At 42.1% G+C, this 21,442-nt stretch overlaps 1 protein-coding gene across 1 annotated transcript; it reads left to right on the top strand.

The window, feature by feature from the left end:
• The first annotated feature begins 1,950 nt into the window (after nt 1-1,950).
• WNT5B (Wnt family member 5B) lies at nt 1,951-21,196 on the top strand. The gene is made up of 4 exons (XM_063308592.1): nt 1,951-2,084; nt 3,020-3,267; nt 12,646-12,938; nt 19,675-21,196. The coding sequence occupies exons 1-4, from the start codon at nt 2,005-2,007 to the stop codon at nt 20,131-20,133; spliced, it is 1,080 nt and encodes a 359-aa protein (XP_063164662.1). The 5' UTR covers nt 1,951-2,004; the 3' UTR covers nt 20,134-21,196.
• Nucleotides 21,197-21,442: the final 246 nt, after the last annotated feature.

The raw sequence follows: 21,442 nt of genomic DNA, 5'->3' as shown, positions 1-21,442 counted from the left end.
GCAAGGGTTCACGCTTTCCTGGAAATCTTGCCTTTGAATTGAGAATTCCTCCCCCTACTTTCAGCTGATCTGGCGGTATATAGCGGCACAGGGCAAAACACTGCTGCTGGTTATTCCGATAAGATACCCACTAGTCTGTATTATGAATCCACATGTTTAGGATTCAGGGAACCTGACATTAACATAGCTTCCTGGGTTGGAATGCAAATTAAGTCCCGGCAGCATGAATGGAAGTGAGTACTGTAGAAATGTGGTGTGGAAAGATTATCTCTTTCCAGCTTCCCGCTCAGTAAGTGTTTTGGGGATGGAGTTGATGATTAGCTTAAAAAAGGAACAAGAGAAGTTTTCCTGCCCCCTCCCCTGCAAAAGTCGGTCTCTTCATCCTCCTTCACCTCTGAGGTCAGGGCTGATCTAAAGAGATGCTGGTCTTTAGAATATTTGGCTACACACACAGGCAGTATGATAATTCAGCATCTCCAAAGGAAGGCTGAAGAACAATTTCTAGATTGCTACCATAAATATATTTCCATGCCAGGCAACTGTTTGTACAATCAAGCCAGCATCTTTTGTAGAATTTGATTTAAGTCGGGACTAGCCCCAGGTATCCAGCTGATTCTCATGCAAGTGCACCCTAATCCACAAACCTTAATAAATGTGCTAGCAGGATGTTTGTTGCTTTCATTATTGTGCTCTACTTAGGGATATGCACTGTAATAATAACAATTACTAACATGCCCGGGTAGAGAGAGGATTTTGAATTGTCATCTGCCAGTATCCCTGCCTGACCTTCCTTCTCCCCAGTTTCTGGAAGTTGCAGCCAGTACGTTGATTTAGATCCGTGCTGGTTGCACAGCACCTCGTGGGTCAAAACAAGGACTTCCCCAAACTTTCCCCTCTTTCTTCTTGGGGATAATTGTGTGGGCGAAGAGGAGCCAGAAGTGTCTTGAGCTTCAGAGAAGGAAAATGCAGACCAAAGTGCAGAGAAAGCTAGAACTTGGTTTGCTACAGGGTTTTTTTTTAAAAGCCTGGCTCACTAGATATTTCCAATCTCTTCATGTTTTAATGTTATTCTATTTTAACAGTTTATTCATTTGCATGCTATTATATATGGGTGTTGGTATGCCAGTAAAGAGCCTGAAAATGGGAATAGGGGGCATAAGCTTTTAAAAAGAATCTGTTGTTTAATGCAGTATACATTGGTGGGTTAACTCAAAACAGTGTTTCTCGACCTTAGCAACTTTAAGAAGTGTGGACTTCTCCCAGAATTCCCCAGCCAGCCCAACAGGTTGGGGAATTCTGGGAGGCAAGTTGCTAAGGTTGAGAAACACTGACTCAAAAGCTAGCATTTGGCTTCCCTGAAAGAGGGTCGTGCACCTTGAAAACGAGTTCCAAAATCATCAGAACATCTATCATACTGGAAAGCCCCCCTTTACCTTTCTTTCTACTGGCTTTAACTCAGACCAGATCTCTCTCTCCACTGACAGCGCCTGCCCCCCCACCAACACCGCCATCCCCTTTGATCCTACTTTATGAACGATCTCACGAGCCCTGGGTCCAGATGCAGGGAGCTCCCTCACTGACTCTGCGTCTTCTCTAGCCCTCGTGGCAGGGGAGCCACTGCCTCTGGGCATGTGCAGTGTGCTGCCGAGGGCTTGTCCAGAAAGCTTCCCACCGCGAAGCGCCACTTGTGGCCCCGGCCTCTCCCCCTTCCCTCCCAAAGCGTCCGCGCCGTGCGGGAAAGCTACGGATTTTCCGCCCAACCTAGCCGGGCTTGGGTGCGGGGGAGATGAGAGCGGGCCGGGGGCGGAGGCGAGGGAGGAGGGGGCGCGCGCCACGAGCTTCCTCGCTGAGATACCTCCCCCCTGGCCGGACTCAAGCCACCCCCCCCCCGCTCTTCTCTTCGGCTGACTCTCCCCCCTCCCTCCTCTCTTCCTTGTCCTGCAGGGATCCCAGCTGAGTCTCAGTCTAACCGGGCAAAGGCGCGGGAGCCGCGGGAAGCGCACCATGCCAGGGACGCGGCTGCTCCTCCGCCTGGCTCTCCTCTGCGGCTATACGCAGCTCCTGGCCGAGGCCAGCTCTTGGTGGTGAGTAGGGTCGGACCTCTCCCTCTCTCCCTCTCCCTCTCTCTCTCGGCGCGGGGGTGGTGGTGGTAGTGTTGGCGGCAGCGGAGGGAAGAGCGAAGCCCCGAAAAGGGATGCCGACATCCCCGGGAGAGAGAGAAGAAGAGGCGGCTCTCTTTGAAGGGCTTCCTAAAAAGTGCCTTTCTCTACTTTTCTCAGTTGAAAGAAGACCAAGCGGCGCTCTGGGGGTCCAATCAGTGCCTTGTCCTTTTGAAGTATTGCCGTTTATAAAAGGAAATAAGAGAAACCGGGTTGGAGTTTCTTCCCCTCTGGAGAATGAGTCCCCCCCCCCCACTTCTCCTCTTCGGCAGGCACTTTCTGTCCATCCTAGCCCTGCCATCACCCCCTCTATCTCGCGTGCTTCCTCCCCTGGATGCCTATTTTGTACCGATCAAGGGAATCTCTTAACTCTCCTCTGGTATAAAAGGCAACGCATTCACAGGTCACTTGCTCTGGAGCAGATTTGGTGGCTGCTGGACTGAAGCCTGGGAAGAAGGTCCTCTCCTTCTGGGGAGCGCTTGTCCCAAAGCCATCCACATGGAAACTGGTTTCCTGAAGCTCAGAGTCAAAGCAGGCTTTGCCTGAATAGGCTGATGGACCCCCTAACTTGTGGGAAAGATCCCTTGCTGGTAGTGAATTTGGTTACTTAATTCCAGGACAACAGCTCTATTTAGTTACCCATCTCATGGTGAAGCTGATGCCTTTCAATAAAGGTGAGCCAATTAGTCACTTAGGTGGTTGCCCTTAAATAAGGAAGCTTTAGCTTCTTCACTCCCAACCATTCTCTTTGTGTTTGGACAGGAGTTATGTCTTTATGTCCCGGTCCTGCTGAGAGACAAAGCCTTACCACCAAAAATGATTGCCAAAGGCATTTCTTTACAATGTTTTCCTCATTCCAGGTCATTGGCTATGAATCCAATCCAGAGACCTGAGATGTACATCATTGGAGCCCAACCAGTGTGTAGCCAACTGCCAGGGCTGTCCCCTGGCCAGAGAAAGTTGTGCCAACTGTACCAGGAACACATGATGTACATTGGTGAGGGGGCTAAGAACGCCATCAAAGAGTGCCAGTTCCAGTTCAGGCAGAGGCGATGGAACTGCAGCACAGTGGACAACACATCTGTCTTTGGCAGGGTCATGAGCATTGGTAAGTGAAGGGAAAAGTGGGGAGGCGAAGGGCAGTGATGGTCATTCAGAGGATCATGGAAGGTTTGCCTGAAGGCAGAGGGGATGGGATGGCTCTGGAGGCATAGAGAACAATGCCAGAAGGACATAGAACTGTTAGGACAAAAAAGGGTCAGAAGAAGTCCCAGTTGGGAAACATTTTAGAGGGAAGCAGCAAAGATAGATGGAGGGCACCAAGATCAGTGCCAGTTTGGGGATATTTGACCATGATGAAGAAAGAGAGTCAGGAGAATAAATTGTACACAGATGAGAAGTGGAATGCAAGTGGTACGGACGTTGCATAACAGCATGAAGATTCAAAAGTCAAGGGAAAGCCGGTTTGGATGAAAGAGGCTTCTGGAGCAGCGACCAGGGACATAGACACAGCGCAGGATGAGGTGGGGTAATTTGGGTGGCACTGGTTTGAAAAAAGAACAGCTGTCAAGGGAGAGGTGGCATAAATCGTGGCAGAGACAGAAAACCTGCACAGGAGGAAGGGACTAGATTTTCATGCAGAGCTTGAATGCATGAGACATGTTGAAGAGAGCAATCCTGGGGATAGATAAATTAATCCCTAATTAAATTCTGCAGTGCCAACTTGAACTGTTGTTTCATCAGAGTCTCAGACTTCGCTTGCTGTTCTCCAGATGTGTTGGATTGCAACCCCTAAGCAGGGAGTATGTGTGCCTATGTTGCCTCTGTAGTCAACACAGCTGTAAAATATGTGTAAAAGATACATAATTAAAAATGACTGCTCAACCACCTTGTTAGATGCACAAATGAATGAACCATTTGTTGATCTCCTGCTGGCCAGCATGTACTATGAGTGTTGTGAAGGTGTTTTTTTTTTTTTGATAGGGAACTATTTTGTTTGAAATTATTTTAAAAACCTGCATTCTTGACTCTTTCAGTTGTGTAGAAGAGCTACCTCTGCTTTCTGTCAAATAAAGAGTCTTGTGAAACTCAGAGGATGGTAGGAAAAGCTCTAGTAAGAATGAAGTCTGCTACCCTGGGACTTCTAATGACAGTATACATATTGCTGAGAAAAATGCCTGGTTGTATCTTGAGAGCAACTTGAGGGCACCTTTTAATTTTTATCAGCATGATGCATGTATTTGCTTATACAGTACCTAAGTCACTTTTCATGACTGCAATCTTCCCAATCTGAGAAATGTCCTTATCAGACATCCCTATCTTGCTTCTATCTTGAAGAGCTCTTAGAATGTACTAATCACTGAGTAATTGGAAGTTTATTACTGCCTTTTAAAATGAGATGTGTTTAAGAGCATTCTGATGAAGGCATACTGATTCTTTCTGATTTCTAGATTTGTAGCAAAAATGCACTTTGCTCTTGTTCAGATGCACACTGTTGCCTGAGTATTCAAAGGCTTAGCCATGGTATTAAAATTCATTTCCACAGTTAGAATCTGACTTTCTAAGCCATCTTCATTCAGCATGAATTTAAAAAGCTCCTGGAAAGGGAGCTTCAGAAATTTCTTGTGTTTCTTATTCTGTGATTCTGTCTCAAGGATAAACACCTGGGGACAACAGGTTGAAAGAAGGAAAAAGAAGGAAGTTGCAGTGGAAAGCAGCATGTGGGGAGAAAGCATTAAGCTTACATATATAGGCATACCACTCCATTTTTCCATAACAAAAACTGGCACCAAGGAATCTCCTTGTTCCCAGCATTATCTCTGGTGTGTCTCAGGTAAAGTGAAGCATGGGGTCATCAGACTTTGAAAGAAAGATTGACATCAGAGTGTCATGGAAGAGTGTATTTTGAGTGGTTAAGTCACTTTCTCCAAGCTGTAACCCCTTCAGATGCGTCGACCTCAACTAGCAGAATTTCCAGCCAGCAGGGCCATTGCTGAGCATCCTGGGAATTGTCCATGCATCAGGAGGAGAAGGCTCAGCTCCGAAAAGTCCTGCTCTGGCAAATTTGGAGCTAGAAAAAAAGGATGACAAAGTGCAATGCCTAGGAATGACATTGGTACCCCTAAACTTTTTCTGGACTCCCTTATTTAATTTTCTTCCCGTCTACTGCTGGGATGGTTAATCTAACCGAGAAGGCATTCACAATCCCAACTGGGAACCTGCCTTGTTGAGAAACACCATTTTAGAAAGCTTTCTGCTTAACCCACCTTCTGTTCCCTTTCCAAAATGGAACATATCCTGGTTTGCTGCACTTGGCAGGAAGGAGGGGAGCCCCGATAACTATTTGCGTTCTCCATGTTGGTGCACCTCCAGGAAAGGCAGCAGGAAGCCTAGGCCTATCTACCACCTTGAGACTTCCCTGGGGTGCCATCTGCTAAGTGGCAAAAGACACTCATTGACAGGTCATTGCAGTATTTGAATTGAGGTGTGAGCTGGATATATTGTTCCCAGTCCTTTTGAAATGCAACCCTCCACTGGTAAGAAATGGAGAAATCCAGGCTGAGGTTTGATGTGTAAGGATAATAAAAACAAGGTGTTAAAATGCAGCTCTCTCCCCTCCCCAGCTTCTCAAAGTAGAAGAAGCCCCTTAATGGATTCCCTCAGAAATTCATTTCATTATTCAGGGATATTGTACCTCAGTTTGATTAATTGTAACTCGTCACTCGATCCATAGCTGGCCCTAATGCGAAGAAGAAAAAGGTAGCTACCCAAAGCAGCTGATGTGGAGCATGATGAGAGATCAGCAGATAGATACACTTTTACATTTATTATTTTTGCATTATTATCCCAAGGAGAAGGAATACAACTTTGGATATTCAATATGCACTTTGACTTCTTGTTTGTGTGTATATGTGTTTGTGTATGTGTGTTTGTAGGGGAGATATCTTAAGACAATTGCAATGTTGTTTATATTGTGAGTTGTAAATGATTAGAGCTGTTGTATAAGGGATTAAGTTACAATACTAAGTATAGCTACTAAGAAGTAAACTTAAGTAAACGCAGTGGGATTCACATTTGATTAGGCAAGTTTAGGACTTAACAATGTCTCCCTCCCATATGGGTAATTTGAATTCAAAACCTCCTATGTGTAGAATGTAGATAACACTGAAAAATGACCCTTTTCCATGGCCTATCCTGCCATAAAAACATTCACAAGTGACTGTTATGTATGTTTTATTCGGAAGTAAATTCCATTCTGCTTAGTAAGTGCAACCTAAAAGATGGAGTGGTAAAAGGGCTGCATTTCCTTAGGGTTTATTAGGGGCTGTAGGCTGATGGCGGGCAGAGTTAACACCAGTAGCAGGTGGAACCAGAGGCAAAAGAAGATGAGCTCACCATATGCTTGCTGCCAAGTAGGGTTGTTCCTTGTGCAGGGCTGAACTCAAGTGTACCTCAGGGTTTAGCAGGGGTCCCCAAACTCTTCAAGCCCTTCATGGAGTTTCAGATTGTTCATCGACCTCCAAACACTTATTATGTGAATATAATTTAATAAAACTACTTTAACTAATAGTACGAGTAACATCATCATCAACAATAATGGATAGTCCCATTGACCCTTGGGGGTCAATACTGACCACTTTGGAGAACCCTGTTTTAGAGCTTGGGCTGAAGGCCACAGAAAATTAGGCTGAGCTGTAGAGTGCATGTGTTTGACTAAAACAGGTGGACACAACTTCAAGTGTCTCCTATCTTAGGTCAAAATGGAAATCAGAAGTTACATATACTGACAACTACTGTTAAAAGTAAAATCTCCTCCAATTCCTGGTGCTTATGTTGGCTTATATTCGCCACATTTCCCTTCAGCCCACCCTGCTTAGCTTCTGAGCCCAGACAAAGTTAGCAGAATATACTGAAGCAGAATATACTGGGAAGTTTTAAAAAAATCCAGAAAATGGCAAACCTTTTCCATATTATTTCTAGGAAAATTATACAGAGATTCTCATAAAGTTACCAAAAATTGAGGCTGACTTGAAGGAGACAGCTGTTATGCAATAATAGTGTATTTTCCTTTAATGAACATTTTCAAATAATGGGAAAAACATGATTTTACAATTTTATTTGTATACTGCTTTTCTGTTAAAATGTGCATTCCCCCCCCTTTTGTTACAATAGGTGTAAGTGTGCATATCCCATGCTAAGGCTGTTTCCGCTCCCTTATTTAATCCTGTCCCTGATGGCTTTTTGAGGGGAGCATTTTGCATTGTACTTTAGGGCCCAAATCTGCCCCTTATAGTACAAATGCTTCAAACTGGCCCTGTGTCTACAGCCTAATTAGTTAGTCAGAGTTTGTGGGGAAAAAGTTTGTCACGGCCATGATTTTCACCCCCGTTTTTTTTTTTAAACCAATGTGTGTCCCCAAGGATCAATTCAGAAGTAACATCTCTTGAGGGGAGGATGTATAGAGTCCATCCAAGCAAAGCTTGCTTCAAATCCTGTACGTGTTCCCCCTTTCATAAAGGACCACAGATTTACTCTAGAAGTGTTGCATGCATGAAATAAGGTACAGTTCGTCTCTGTCATTAACAGTTTTCTTCATGAGCTTTCCCAGAATTATATATTCTCCACTGTAACGTTTGCAAGTTTTCATTCTGCTAAGTAGCACATTTCTTTGGGGGAGATCTGTTGGGAGCTTCATGCCACTGGAGGGTGTGACCAAAGTTGGCAGGGGCACCCATTTTCCCTCTTTCTTCTTTACACTCTCTGCCATTCTCTCTCTCTCTCTGAACCAGTACATACATCCCACCAAACTTTATTGTGGTTGGCTTCGTTTTGGTGTAGAGCATTGTGCAAACCCAGCTGTTACAGTTTATAAACTACGTTGAAGCAATCCGTGCCCTGGTGTGATGTGTGAACTCAGTCTTTTTCTTTTGGACATCCCATTCCCGCCCTCCCCTTCTCTCTATTGTTCTTTTTTACTTCCTTCCCACCCAGCACGCTGCTGGAGAAGAGACAGATTGCTCTTGCCAGAGATCTGTACTAATTGTTTGCAGAGGGCTTTTGAAATTAGTTTGAGGATGAAATTAGACTGGTTGCCCACTCTTGCTCTGTTTGGCTGTTCTACCTGCTTAATTGCTATAAGAACATAAATCTTCAGAAGAAATTTACTGCATCATACCGTTGGTCTGATTGCTTTTGTCTGCATTCTCTTCTTACCAGTGGCCTTTTGGGAAACTGACAGTACTTCCCCTTCCCTGTTGATGATCCCTCAGAATCAGCTATTTGGAGGCTTTCTGCCACTTCATGAGCAATAGCTCAATAGGAATTTCTGAATAGACAGACGTTTCAGGGATCACGCTACTCCTGAATGTCCTTTGGAATAGATACCTTTTCTTTTTTACTTGACACTGCTAAGAATGAGGTGAAGTGAAGTAACAGTAGTCACAATAAAATTACAAGATGGAGGCACGTAGTTTCACGTGTTTTAGCTGTCATAGGAGTTCCCGTTTGATGAGACTTGTACAATGATGTCAATAGCTGGAGAGATCTACACACACATTGGCTTCCATAGTGCCCATCCCATTCTTTGTAAAGCATAAAGTCAGTAAGAATTCCTGCAAGAAGTCAGCTCAAAGGAACAAAAGATGAGAGGATAAGGGAGTGGCTGATGGACTAATGCAGTGATGGCGAACCTTTTGGGCTTGGTGTGTCAAAAATTCGGAAAACGCCTAATTTGACTTTGCTGGCGTCTCTCTCTCTCTCTCTCTCCAACGCACATACACAAACATGAACAAAAGAGAAACAATTCTTTACATATTTATTTTAAAAAATACAATCCAATTTTGGGGAGCTAAAAGGGCAAGATGGGGGGAAGATGGATGGGGGAAGTTGCAGTGCCTTTTGTTCATTCACTTTCTTTGGTAACTTGAATAGGGAGAATAGTTGTTGTCGGGTGTTGGTGAACACTGGTATGTCACCCAAAACATTGTGGCGTGTCACTTTGACACCCGTGTCATAGGTTCGCCATCACTGGACTAATGGAATCAATATGCCACCAGTCTTCTTACTGCCAATTCCACCCAATCTTGACTTGTTAGGAGGAAAATTTGAGAGGCTCTCTTGTTATGGTTCTGTAAATTAGTAAGTTTTTAAAAAAAGGCTAGATTTGGATTACACTGTAGGGATGGGGAGAGAGGTAGGGTCCTATAGTGGGCAACCTGAAAGTCCAGAGCCCCCCTTCTGGGGGATGGTGGCAAAATTTGAAAAATAAAATGGAAATCTTCACTAATTATGGCTTTTTTGTTACACTGTTGTGGAGGTGCCTCCATGCATGGAAGGAACATGTTCTGAGATGTATTTAGAATAGCTCCTGATCAGCTGCACGTGCTGATTCAAAATGCTTGTCAGATGCTTGTTAACTGCAATTATTGGGAGTGAAATATGATCTGGTGCAGGATGGGAAAAGCTAGGGTTTAGTATCAGATTGAACATGCTGATATCAGATAGGTTACAAATCATGTAGAAAACCGAAGTGAGATATGTGATTTAAGAAACGTATCTCTGTAGGCTGGGGAGAAAAGCTGGGGAGAGATGAGCCATGGTGAATTGAATACATTGATTTTGTTTCCAACCAAGTACCACTGTCAATTAACAGAGACAGACAGAGCCAGGTCCAGTTCCCCAGGCCTGAAACTTAACAGGGTTTCTCTGGGCCAGTAAACAGTCAATCTCTCAGGTTCTCTCATATGAAGGAGAGAACATTGCACATACTGTAATATTGAATAAAATATATCATTACAAATGTACTAAATATAAAAAATATTAGTCCTAAGCTGGATTCCCCCTCCTTCTGTTGCTTTTTTGTGATTATGACAAATATGACTTTAAGTAGATTTAGTTGTGGCTGGCCCATCTAGCTTAGTGTCAAGGGAATCTGAGCAATCACCAAATATCAGGAGGGTAAGAATATATTGTGTAAAGGATTGTCTTTGTAAAGTTATCCAGAAAGGCCAAGAAAAGGCTCCTAATAAAGGCTTTCCACGTTCTTTTAGTCACCTTCTGGGCAATCTGTCAAGTGAATAGAGCTTTCCTTTCTTCTACTATAGCTTTTTTTTTTTTTGTCTTCATGGGGCAAGTTCGGACTCTGTTAGTCTTGCTTTAATAACTGAACCCTATCTATGTTTGCACAGGCAATGTATGGTTTTCTGACTCCTATCCATCCTAACCAGCATGGCTAATGTGAAGTTTGATAGGATTTCCAGCAGTACTTCCAAAAAAGGCACGCTGTTGCAGTGCATCCGGAACTTAGCTGAGACTGTTGTTCAATGTCAATTTATTATACTTCCATTAAAAATAATTATTTATCAGTTATTTTGTTCACGCTGTTACAACCTGATCCTAATGCAATATAAACGCAGTGACTGGAATTCATATATTATGAATGGTTTGCCTAATCCCAGTTTATTGAATAAACCACAATTGGCTGGATGTATTATAAACTAGAGTTGGCTGAGTTCACACATAATAGTAAACCAAAGCCAAACAAATTAGAATGATGTGTAAACCAAGTGGAGTAACTCTCCACAATTACCTACAAGGGATAGGCAGATGTTGAGATCTTTCTTCTGTATGGCTTTAGCAGGTTACAGTGCTAGTCAGCCTTGGGTGATCTCAGAAATTAAGCAGGCCTACCATGATATATTACTTGAATGGGGGACTGCACAGGAATCCCAGAGCTGTACATCAGACCAGGAAGTTAAAAAAAAAATCTTGGCAATATCTGTATCTGTAATACTGCTAAGAAGACTGAATTGTTGCAGTCACTAAGAGTCAAACACAACTTGAGGGCATCTTTTCCATTTTAAACAAAAAATATCATTCATTGCTTGGAGCTTCCGACCTGGATTAGTCAAGGCATTTGCTCTAGCTACTGGCAGTTTCCAATTCCTGCCTATTTCATCTGTATCATGTAACAGAACCCCAAACATAAAATTCTGTCCCTGTTCTAACATCCTTCTCCCACATTGTACAATCTATAAGCAAAATCAAATGGCATGAGGAACCCCCTTGTAGTAACCCGGGATTCCTGAGAGCAATCTCTCAGAGCTTTCTTGGATGCCAGGGAGGGTGTTTCACTATTCCCTTTTGCCATCTTGGAAACCTTGTGCTTCACTCAGACCTATTGATAACTCCTTCATGTCCATAGTTGGTTTAGCTCTGACTTCCCAACAACAGGCATTTAGAAACAAAGGACCTACTTTCTCATAGAACAGGACACCTGCTTTCCCTTCTAATTCATTCCAGACTTTCCCTTGTATTTATCCACCCCAACCCTATATACCTGAAAAAAACTTAAAATAGAAAATAAGCTTTAAATAGTTCAGCTATTAACATTAAATAGTAGATATTTTGTGGATTTTTATTAGTTATGCACTCACACCCATAAAAATATAAACATGTGTCTGTATCTTCTAACATCCATTTATTATTTTCACATACACACACACGTTTCAAAAATATTTTTTTTATCCATACAGCATTCCTGCAAAGCAGGTTAAATTGTGAATGATTTGCCCATGATTATCCATCAACGTTGCTGCTTAGCAGGGTTTTTTATCTAGTGCTTCCCAATGAAGTGCAACCTTCTCACTATTGCATCATACTGATTTCATTAGAGCAATCGTACACAGTATTGTTTGGGAGGAAATTCCATTGAAAGTACTGGGCCTGTTCCTATGTTAGTGTGAACAGGATGGTGGCCGGTCCCATTCTAGTGTTGCAAAATTGCATTGCTTTGGCTGGGACTTGTCCCTCATCAGTCTTGTTTCCCACTCATATATCTTCCTTTCTAATCTCCTTAAAGGTAGTTTTTGCAATTCCAATGAAAAGGTTTTTCTCTTATACAGATGTATGGTTTTATCATTATTTTATTAGATATATGGATTAAAATGTATTAAAAGTGGTATATTTAACCTCAATTCAATCATTTGTTTTATTCATGGGAGAGGTCAGCCAAGTTCATTTATCACTTTAATGGTCACAACACCAAAAAGTCTGAATAAGGTTGTCTCTTCAGAGAGGAATGGTGCCATGATGATACTCCCAAGGGTTGATCTGTGGATGTAACAGATGGTGCCTTTCTTTCTAGAATACTGCTAAATCTGTTGTTAGCTGCTTGTTTACCCAGAGAGGAATACAAACCAAGGAGAGTTGAAGGATTTTCTTGTATTGGAAGAAACTGAAGAAATTATGGGAGGAGTGATGAAATATGTTTGAGCCATAACAGAGCTGTGGAGTTGAGTAGAGCAGCCTTCCCCAATCCGGCACCTTCCAGTGGTTTTGAATCTGGAACTCTCAGGTGATTTGTAATTTCTACAGTCCTGGAGGGCCCCACATTGGGCAAGGCTGTGTTTGAGTGAAGACCAAAAGAACTTCTGGGTCCCTGTCAACTAACTGTTGTGACTTTGATGATCTCTTCACTTTCTCTCAGGTAGCCGAGAGACTGCCTTCACTTATGCTGTCAGTGCTGCAGGAGTTGTGAACGCTATCAGCCGCGCCTGCCGTGAAGGAGAGCTTTCCACTTGTGGTTGCAGCCGGACAGCCCGACCCAAGGACCTGCCCCGGGACTGGCTATGGGGTGGGTGCGGGGACAACGTGGAATATGGCTACCGGTTTGCCAAAGAGTTTGTTGATGCCAGAGAGAGGGAGAGGAACTATGCTAAGGGATCAGAAGAGCAGGCCCGAATACTCATGAACCTACAGAACAACGAGGCAGGGCGCAGGGTAAGATGATTTTAATTCTTTTCTATTTCCCTGTGCTCCTAGATGTGTCTGACTAGAATTCCCTTTGCCCCAGCTGGTATGGCCACTGAATGCTATCACTTATTCCACGGTTATCTTTAATTTATTATTTTACATGAGAAAGGAAAAAGATTTAGAAAGCTGTTTGTTCCAGTTCCCCTCATCCCAGCCCCAAGGAGAAGAAGTTCTACGTTCATCTTATTTGAGAATGCTAGGCTAGGATTTGCTAACACTGGCATCTTTATCCCTTTAGCAGCATTTTGATCCCCAACGTGATCTCCCTACTTGGTGTCTCCATGCTGTAGAAATTACAGTCTGGAATGATGGACAACAAGACATATTGTTCCACTCTGGTTTTCTAGGAAGGTCATCCATCAGGGGTCGGAAAAGAATGAAGTTTGTTTCAGTTATAGACACAGTCCTGACCTCATCCCTGCTCCACTGCACTCAGAGCTTCAACTTTTAGCTTTATTGCCCTGTTTGTTTATCTTTGATGGTTATCTCAGCTTGCCCTTTCCTCCCATCTGTCTTTCTCCACTTGATTTCCGTTTTTGCCTTCTTTCCCATTAGCCTGTACCTTATTGTTCCAAGGAGCTCTTAGGCTTTGGCAGACGTGCCGCACTATTTATCTACACAACATGTAACAGGCCTCCAGCATCAGTCACTCCATCCAATACCAGTGAAGCTGAGAAGAAGCTTGCTTGATAAACTGCATAGTAATTCTCTACAAATTTGCTTGAGATTATATCTCTTATGAGAGAAGAACCAAAAAGGAATTTGAGGTGGAGAGTAACAGAAGGGCTGACATAAGCAAATCCCTCTGCCAGATCCTTGCAACTTGATACAATGGGTTGGCTTTTCAAGTGCAAATGTCTTAGCTTCCTCTGGCGCCTCAGTTCTTGATCTATAGCTCAAATATCTCTACTCCCATTTTTGGAAGGAAAATGTTATAAAGGCGGAAGCCATTTAACTATTAATTCACTGACATCTCTTTTAAGATAGACACACAGAGTTGAGCATCTAATAAACATACTATTTTGAAGTAAGCCCTATTGATTTCATTCAGATTGCGATCCAAAATGCATTTAGGATTGTGGTGTAATCCCTTTATTTTTGCAAATAACAATGGTGTTTCTGGAAGGATTTGAAATTCCAGTGGCTTCCATAGCAAATCCAGGTCTTAACCAATGTTTCCATTGCATATACTAACCTGCACTTCTTAGGGCTGCAAAAAAATACATGCAGTTGTAAACAGCATCAATTGATGCATAATTTCCAAATCGTGGGAGGTACTGGTTGCACTTTAGTCTGCATTGGTCAGACCCCCACCTTGAGTCTTGTGTCTAAATCTGGACACTTTAAAAAGGATCCAGATAAATTGGAACAGGTTTAGAAAAAGGCTATAAGGACAATTGGAGGACTAGAAACAAAGTCCAATGAGAGAATTTGAAGGAACTGGACTTTTTTAGCTTTGAGAAGAAAAGATTGAGGGGGAAGGCAGATTTCAGTTGGATGTCAAGCTTTTTGTAAGAGTAAGAGTAAGTTTAATTGTGGAACCAATTACCCACAGAGGTGTTGGGTTCCCACTGTATGCGTTCAAGTAAAGGTTAGACAGCCATCTATCAGAGATGCTTTAATTTAGGTTCCTGCACGGATCAAGGTGTTGATCTTGGTGGCTTAAGTGGCCTCATCCATGGACAGTGAATTCAGTTTGCAGCTCTTTGAACTGCTAGTGTATCGATTTTTCCCCAACCCCCACTTAGAAAAGGGGTAGGATTCATGTTAGCCTTCAAGGTAGACCAGACTAGGAAACCAAAGTAATGCAGGCTAATACTACTTTTATTATAAAGTTATAGTAACAGAATCTTGCAAGCCTGAATGCACTTCTCCCTCCCTTTATTTTCATGAGAATTAGGGAGGGTCTTGTCTGAGACTGCTTTCTCAGGGTACAGTTCTACCCCAGACTCTGGTTTCTTTTATCTGACCCTTGTCTTGGTTGCAGCTCTTCCTCCTGTTCCTGAAGGTTATTCCTTCTTCCCATTACAATACTCCTTAGTCTTAACATGGGACCTCTTGGCTCTCCTTTTTACAAGGCTGGGGAATTTAAAGAGATGATCTGCCACCATAACATCTAGTTTGGCCTCCACCTTCAATTGTCGGATGATTCAGTGGAAGCTAGAGTAAATCTCCATGCAGCTTACTTGTAGTTTCTGTTTGATGCTATGTTACTCATGTGTTCTTTGGACACTCCCAGGGCACAGTGGTTGGGATATGTAAAGTTGCTTTTTCTGCCTGAAAGCTTTATGTGCAGTATCTTTTGTTCATCTCAGTGTAATAAAGAATTAATAATTTGCTGGACCTTAACAGGAAGAGCATGCTGGCTGGGACATTCTGGGAGTTGAGGTCCACACATCTTAAAAGTTGCCAAGTTTGAAAAACACTGCTCTATTCTAATATTATCATATGTACAAGAGTTGTTGATTGTAAAATGGCAAGGGAATGATGTTTTGCACATGCTTAAAGGCCTGAAAGCAAGCAAGCAAAGTTAAAAGACCAAGGCTGCAGACAATGCTGTATTAAAATCAATACATAAATACAAGAAGAAAATGCTGCAGTTCAAAGATCAGAAAATAATATTCCCTGTTTAAAGAGTTAAACAGCTGCAGCTGAAAATGCCTGGTTTTTACCTACACCTGCTAAACCTGGGGGTGGCAGGTACCCACGGTGTAATGGGACTTCTCCACTGGCTGGGAATTTTGGCTGATGCGGGTCTAATACATCTGGAAAAGCACCAAGTCAGAAAAGACTGCTTTTTGTATCAGTAACCTGATTCCTAGCGATTGAGGGTTTGAAAGCGAGAACAAGGTTCTTGAATTAATCCTGTTTGTAATATTATAAATCTTTTCTGGCATTTTTCTGCTACTCTTCTATGGGGACCCCCAGCAAAGGCCTGATGGAAATTTTATTCAAAAGATACACAGAGAAAATACAATTCCTTTTCCTGATACAGCTGCTGGTCTGACATCAAAAGAAGAAAAATACAAATGCAGCAGATTCTAGATAGCAAAAGAAAAGACAGACATTCCAGTGTTTCTGAAAATCTGAAAAAGGCACACCTATATTTCTTTATGTAGAGAATTAATTAACAGTGTTGCAGACTTTAAAAAGTCAGAATAGCCTCCATGTTCTGCAGCCTTGATAGTATGCCTCTTTTTGTGTGGATTCTTGGTTCCAGCCCATTTCTTATCTTGGATTGGGCCCAAGAGTTTTATTTGCATCATTCAGTTATCATTACAAATTGCTTTGAAGACAGTTTTGGTTATTACCATTCTGTTTGTGATGGACCTAAGCCACACCTCCCACTGCAGCTTAACAGAGCAAACCATAATTTTGCCAGGCAAAGAAAGCAAGATTGGTTCAGTATGTCCGTGACTACAGCCAAGTCAGTTTTCTCTCTTGTGGATTTAAAAAGATATCGCTGCATTTGCTCAGATTTGGACTGATGTCAGCTTCTTGATATAAAAATTAAACATAAGGACTAAAAGTTGAAGCACAGATATATTTTTTTAAGTGCATGCCTCACAGAGGCTTATAGATTCTCTTAAGCATCCAACTTTCTGAGACAGCCAACAATTCACAAGAACCACTCCTTTCAGATTTGAATATTATCTAACGGAAGTTGGGAACTAATTTGTGTAATGTTTTTGTATTCAAATGGTGTGGCCTGGGTAGGAAACTTGTAATTAATGTGTTGTATTTTTTGGAGGTGCTGCAGCATATATCAGCTTAGTAAATAAATATAAAGTCATTACCAGTGTAATGATTTATGTCCTATCTTTCCTGATAGACTTAGGACAGTGTATACAGTTTGTAAGATTTCCAGGGAATTTTCTGCACAGACCTTAATCTAGGGTTTCTCAACCAGGGTTCTGCAAGAGGTCACTAGGGGTTCCCTGGGAGATCACAATTTATTTAAAATATTATTTCAAATTCAGGCAACATCACATTAAAGAGGTAAGTTTAATTCTTTATTTTTAGTTTAAGAACCCTGTTAATGCATATCTACAGGCCTACACATGAAACGAATAGAATAAGAGTCCCTCTTTTGGGGGAGATGGGTGGTAATAAACTTTGAATAATAAATAAATAATAAATAATTTTGTGACTTCTGGCCTATATTTGAGCCTGAATGTGCAGGGGTTCCCTGAGGCCTGAAAAATATTTCAAGGGTTCCTCCAGGGTCAAAAGGTTGAGAAAGGCTGCCTTAATCAGATCCATTCCTGCTTTGCTCCAGTAAGATTTCTATACCACGTTCTTCAGACTACTAACTTGCCTATGCATTCATCATCTCATCTTCTATGCTAAAGAGCTTATTTCATTTTAATAATTTGTGGCACATTTACATCATCTGTAAATATGCCATTACCAAAATACTTCCAGTCTTAGCATAATTTTAAATTTGCCATGCACAGTAAAGGAACAGGACATTTCAAAACTGTGTGTATAATTAGGGTTATTGTGCATTCATATTTACATACGAAATGTAAAGAAAACTTTCTAACTTGATCAGTCTGAGTTATTTTTTCCAGATGATGAATTGCTTATTAGGTTAACTTTCTATATACATATAAATCACAACCATCCCACACATTTTATAAGCCCAAGCACTGACATGATTGCAGCAATAAATAAAAGAAATAAATGTTATAGTAGCAAACCTAGTATTTGATGATAAGCTGTAGGCAACTTTAGCTCATTGATGACCATGCCTGTGCAATGTATATATTTCCAAATAGGTATTTATCTGATTCACACATAAGATTTTTGGATGCAAGTTTTCTTAGAAATATTTCTTATTATGTAATAAAGTAATAATGGGAAAGGGAATTGATTGGCCACCAGGTGGCGAAGAAGATGCAAATTGCCTTCTCTACAATAATGTTGATTACAATTGTACATTTTAAGCTCAGAAGCAGAACTTGACATGAAAGCAGGATGATTCAACCTGAATTTTGCCTATTTCCTGTAAAATGCATGCGGAAGAGTGAACATGAAGTGCAAGACCAGTGTTGAAACTCCTCACAGAGTTTCATGTTCCATTGTTGATCAGTTTGGACAGTGGTGAGGTTTAGGCCTAGAGTCAAATAGCATGGAAACAGATTGTCAAAACAATGGGAAGGGTCCTTCATGAATGGGTTGCACTGTAGACACCTTGATCAAGAGTCTCAAAAACTGTCAACTCTCTGAGGTAGACCAGGTAAGGAACAGACACAAGAAACTGTCAGCCCTTCGAGGTAGTCCAGACAAGAAGCACAAACCATGAGTACTAGCACTACTTTTATTGTAAGTTTACAGTAACACAATCTTGCAAGTGTGAAAGCATCTCTCTCCTCCTTTACTTTTACTTCCCAGAAAACTAGGGAGGTTCCCTTCTGAGATGCTTCCCACACCCCCTTTCTTTTTGTAGGTGGAGATACTTTTTGCATGATGGTTGTCTAGGCTGTGGCTCTTCCTCCTGTCTCCCAAAGTCATTCCCACATTCCACTACAGAAGCATTAGAACTCTACTTGATTGATGTAGCATTTCCCATTTCCTCCCTCTTATATCAAAAAAAGTCAAGGTGGGGCAATCTTAAAAGTTCCTTTCTCATGCTTGTTTGTTTTCCAGAGTTGAGCTCATGTTTTACTAACAGTCTCACCATACCTTCTTCAAGGTCATCTCAGTGCTCCTCTACCAAGACTCTATCTGACATTTCTTTCTAGAGGAACACTGAGTTCTTAAGAACAAGAGGGCAGAAAGGACCTCTTCCTTGGAAAGAAGAAGCCATATCTGTCCTGTTTCTAGAACAATTCTATTCCAGAAGTGATTACCTCCAAATTAGTCTGAGCAGAAGGACTGCCAAAAAACAGATTCTCAGCACCCTCTTCACTGAAACATGGATACTGAAATACCATGCCAGGGGCGTTGCCATAAAGGGTTGAGTCTGTACAATGGATACAAAGGTTTCCATAATTATCAAGGGGTCTGAATGTCACAGGGGAATTTATGAAGATAAAATTGATTTCCAAGATGAAATCTACCAGAATACTGAGGTTGGGTAGAGATTCAGCATACTGGGAATACTTAGACCAGAAATGAAAAATGCAGGTTCAGATCTTCAGCTGCCTAGACATTTTCAAAGGGCGATCCTGGACCAGATACTCCCTCTCCACACTACTATCCAGGGAATATACTGTATATCAAAGCAAGCAATCTGCAGCTCTAGGGACACATGTGGCCTTTGGCTTGCTCTGTGGCTTTCACTGGCCAAATTTCAAAAATCTTCTATAACCACGCAACTGGTGAAAATGGTCTGCCCCTTCCCTAGCAGTTTACTGCATGGGGAAGAAGAAGGAAGAGAAAGAAGAGGTGAGGGAGGAGAATGAGAAAAGGAGAGTGCCCCAACCTACACTCTGTTAAAATATGGTCCTATAAAATGAAGTAGAGAAATGCATAAAAGAAAGAGGAGAAACTGCATATACTGCTCTGAGCAGCTCATAGGAAAACAAAGGATAAGCTCTAAATATAATTTTAAAAATATTTTGGAAAGGCTGCAGTATTTTCCATGCTTACCAACTCAGCACAGTGGAATTGACTCCTGCATCAGCAAGCGTACTACCTGGTTAGGTCATCCCACTTTTTGTTGTTGTGTTGACAAAATGGGTTTTCTCTTCTGCAGGCGGTGTACAAGCTGGCTGACGTGGCTTGCAAGTGTCATGGAGTCTCAGGGTCCTGCAGCCTCAAGACATGCTGGCTGCAGCTGGCTGACTTCCGCAAAGTGGGGGACCTCTTAAAAGAGAAATACGACAGCGCTGCCGCCATGAGAATTGGCCGCAAAGGCAAGCTTGAGCTAGTGAACAACCGCTTCAATTCACCCACCCCTGAGGACCTGGTCTACATTGACCCCAGTCCGGACTATTGCCTGCGTAATGAGACCACTGGCTCCCTGGGCACCCAGGGGCGGTTGTGTAATAAGACTTCAGAGGGCATGGATGGATGCGAGCTGATGTGTTGTGGCCGGGGCTACGACCAGTTCAAGAGCGTGCAAGTAGAGCGTTGCCACTGCAAGTTTCACTGGTGCTGTTACGTCAAGTGTAAAAAGTGCACAGAGATTGTTGACCAGTATGTCTGTAAATGAAAGGCCAGTGAGAGCTACAAATCTATATGATATAAATCTATATAAATCTATTTTATATATTTGTATAAATAAATAGATGAAGATGTTGATGATGATGATGTAAGAATAATAATAATAATTAAAGAAGCTTATTTAAGAGACTAAAATGCTTCCATTAGAACGACTGATGGGTTGGGCTGCTCCTTCTTAAATTATTTAGTCATGGAGCAAGGAAAAAAAGACCAGGGATGGGATTTCTGTACTTGTTCCCTGCAACCCTTGAAGCAACTCAGCCAGAATAAATGGGAAACTTGAGGTACTTTGCTGGCTCCAGATGCTTTGCCACAGAAGCGGTAGGAGTGGTGGTGGTGGTGGTGGTGTTCCTTCTGCTACTTGATAGCTGAAATTCAAAGAAGAAGTTACATGTGTTTTGGAGACACAGCCAAAGAAAGCGCTTGAGAAGCTCAGATGGATTTCCAAAAGGACTTGAAGCAATCCTCTCTTCTTAACAAAACACTATGGGATGCCAGACTGCAAGAAAGAAAGAAAAATTGTCCATTTTAATATTGAAGTCTGATTTCCAAGACAGAATCCATGCGAGACTACTGCACAAGGGCCACGATTCCCCTGCATCAAGGGATTGAAGGAAATATTTACCTTTGACCTTAAAAGTGCCACTGTGTCCTTGTCTTGTGAAAGAAACCCTGCATCTGGTCCTTCTACCTTGTGCGGAATCGGGTGGGTGGGGTAGGGGGTTGAGGATAGAATTCTCTAAAGCTCTGTAAAAGCCAATTTGTCAAAGTGGGATGATTTTCTTCAGTTGGTTGATCTGGCTTTTGCTTGTGGAAAAAGAACTGGTAGGGTGCCTCTTGGGCCTATATGAACTGGTTGGGGAAGAGACTGTTCAGCATAAGTGCCTTTGAACTTAAAAAAGACAGATGTATGTGAGATTCTACAAACTTGCCAGTCTCTACATGGACTTGAATTTGAATAGCCATAGGGGCAGTTCTTTTTTCGTCCACTTGCCACTATCCAAGATGTACAGTACTTTTTAATATTAAATATCCCTTGTTCTCGCCCTCTCCCTTGTCTTTGTGAATACATTTATTATCTGTTGCTGCTAATGCATTTCATAGTGGAGGACTTTCAGCCAACCTGAACTCCTTCCTGGTTTAAAACTTTCTAATTTCCAACCTGATTCTTGTGTTCTGTTTTGAGATGGTAAGTCACCAGAATTTTTTTTTAAGTTAATATTTCCTTACATGGCAAGAATGGGTTCCACATCCTGAAATACATTCAAAATGGGGAGAGGTGCCAATACAATCTCTCA

The sequence above is a fragment of the Candoia aspera genome, chromosome 7 (genome assembly GCF_035149785.1).
Source record: "Candoia aspera isolate rCanAsp1 chromosome 7, rCanAsp1.hap2, whole genome shotgun sequence".
NCBI classification, from domain to species: Eukaryota; Metazoa; Chordata; class Lepidosauria; order Squamata; family Boidae; genus Candoia; species Candoia aspera.
This window is presented reverse-complemented; position numbering and strand designations above follow the sequence as displayed.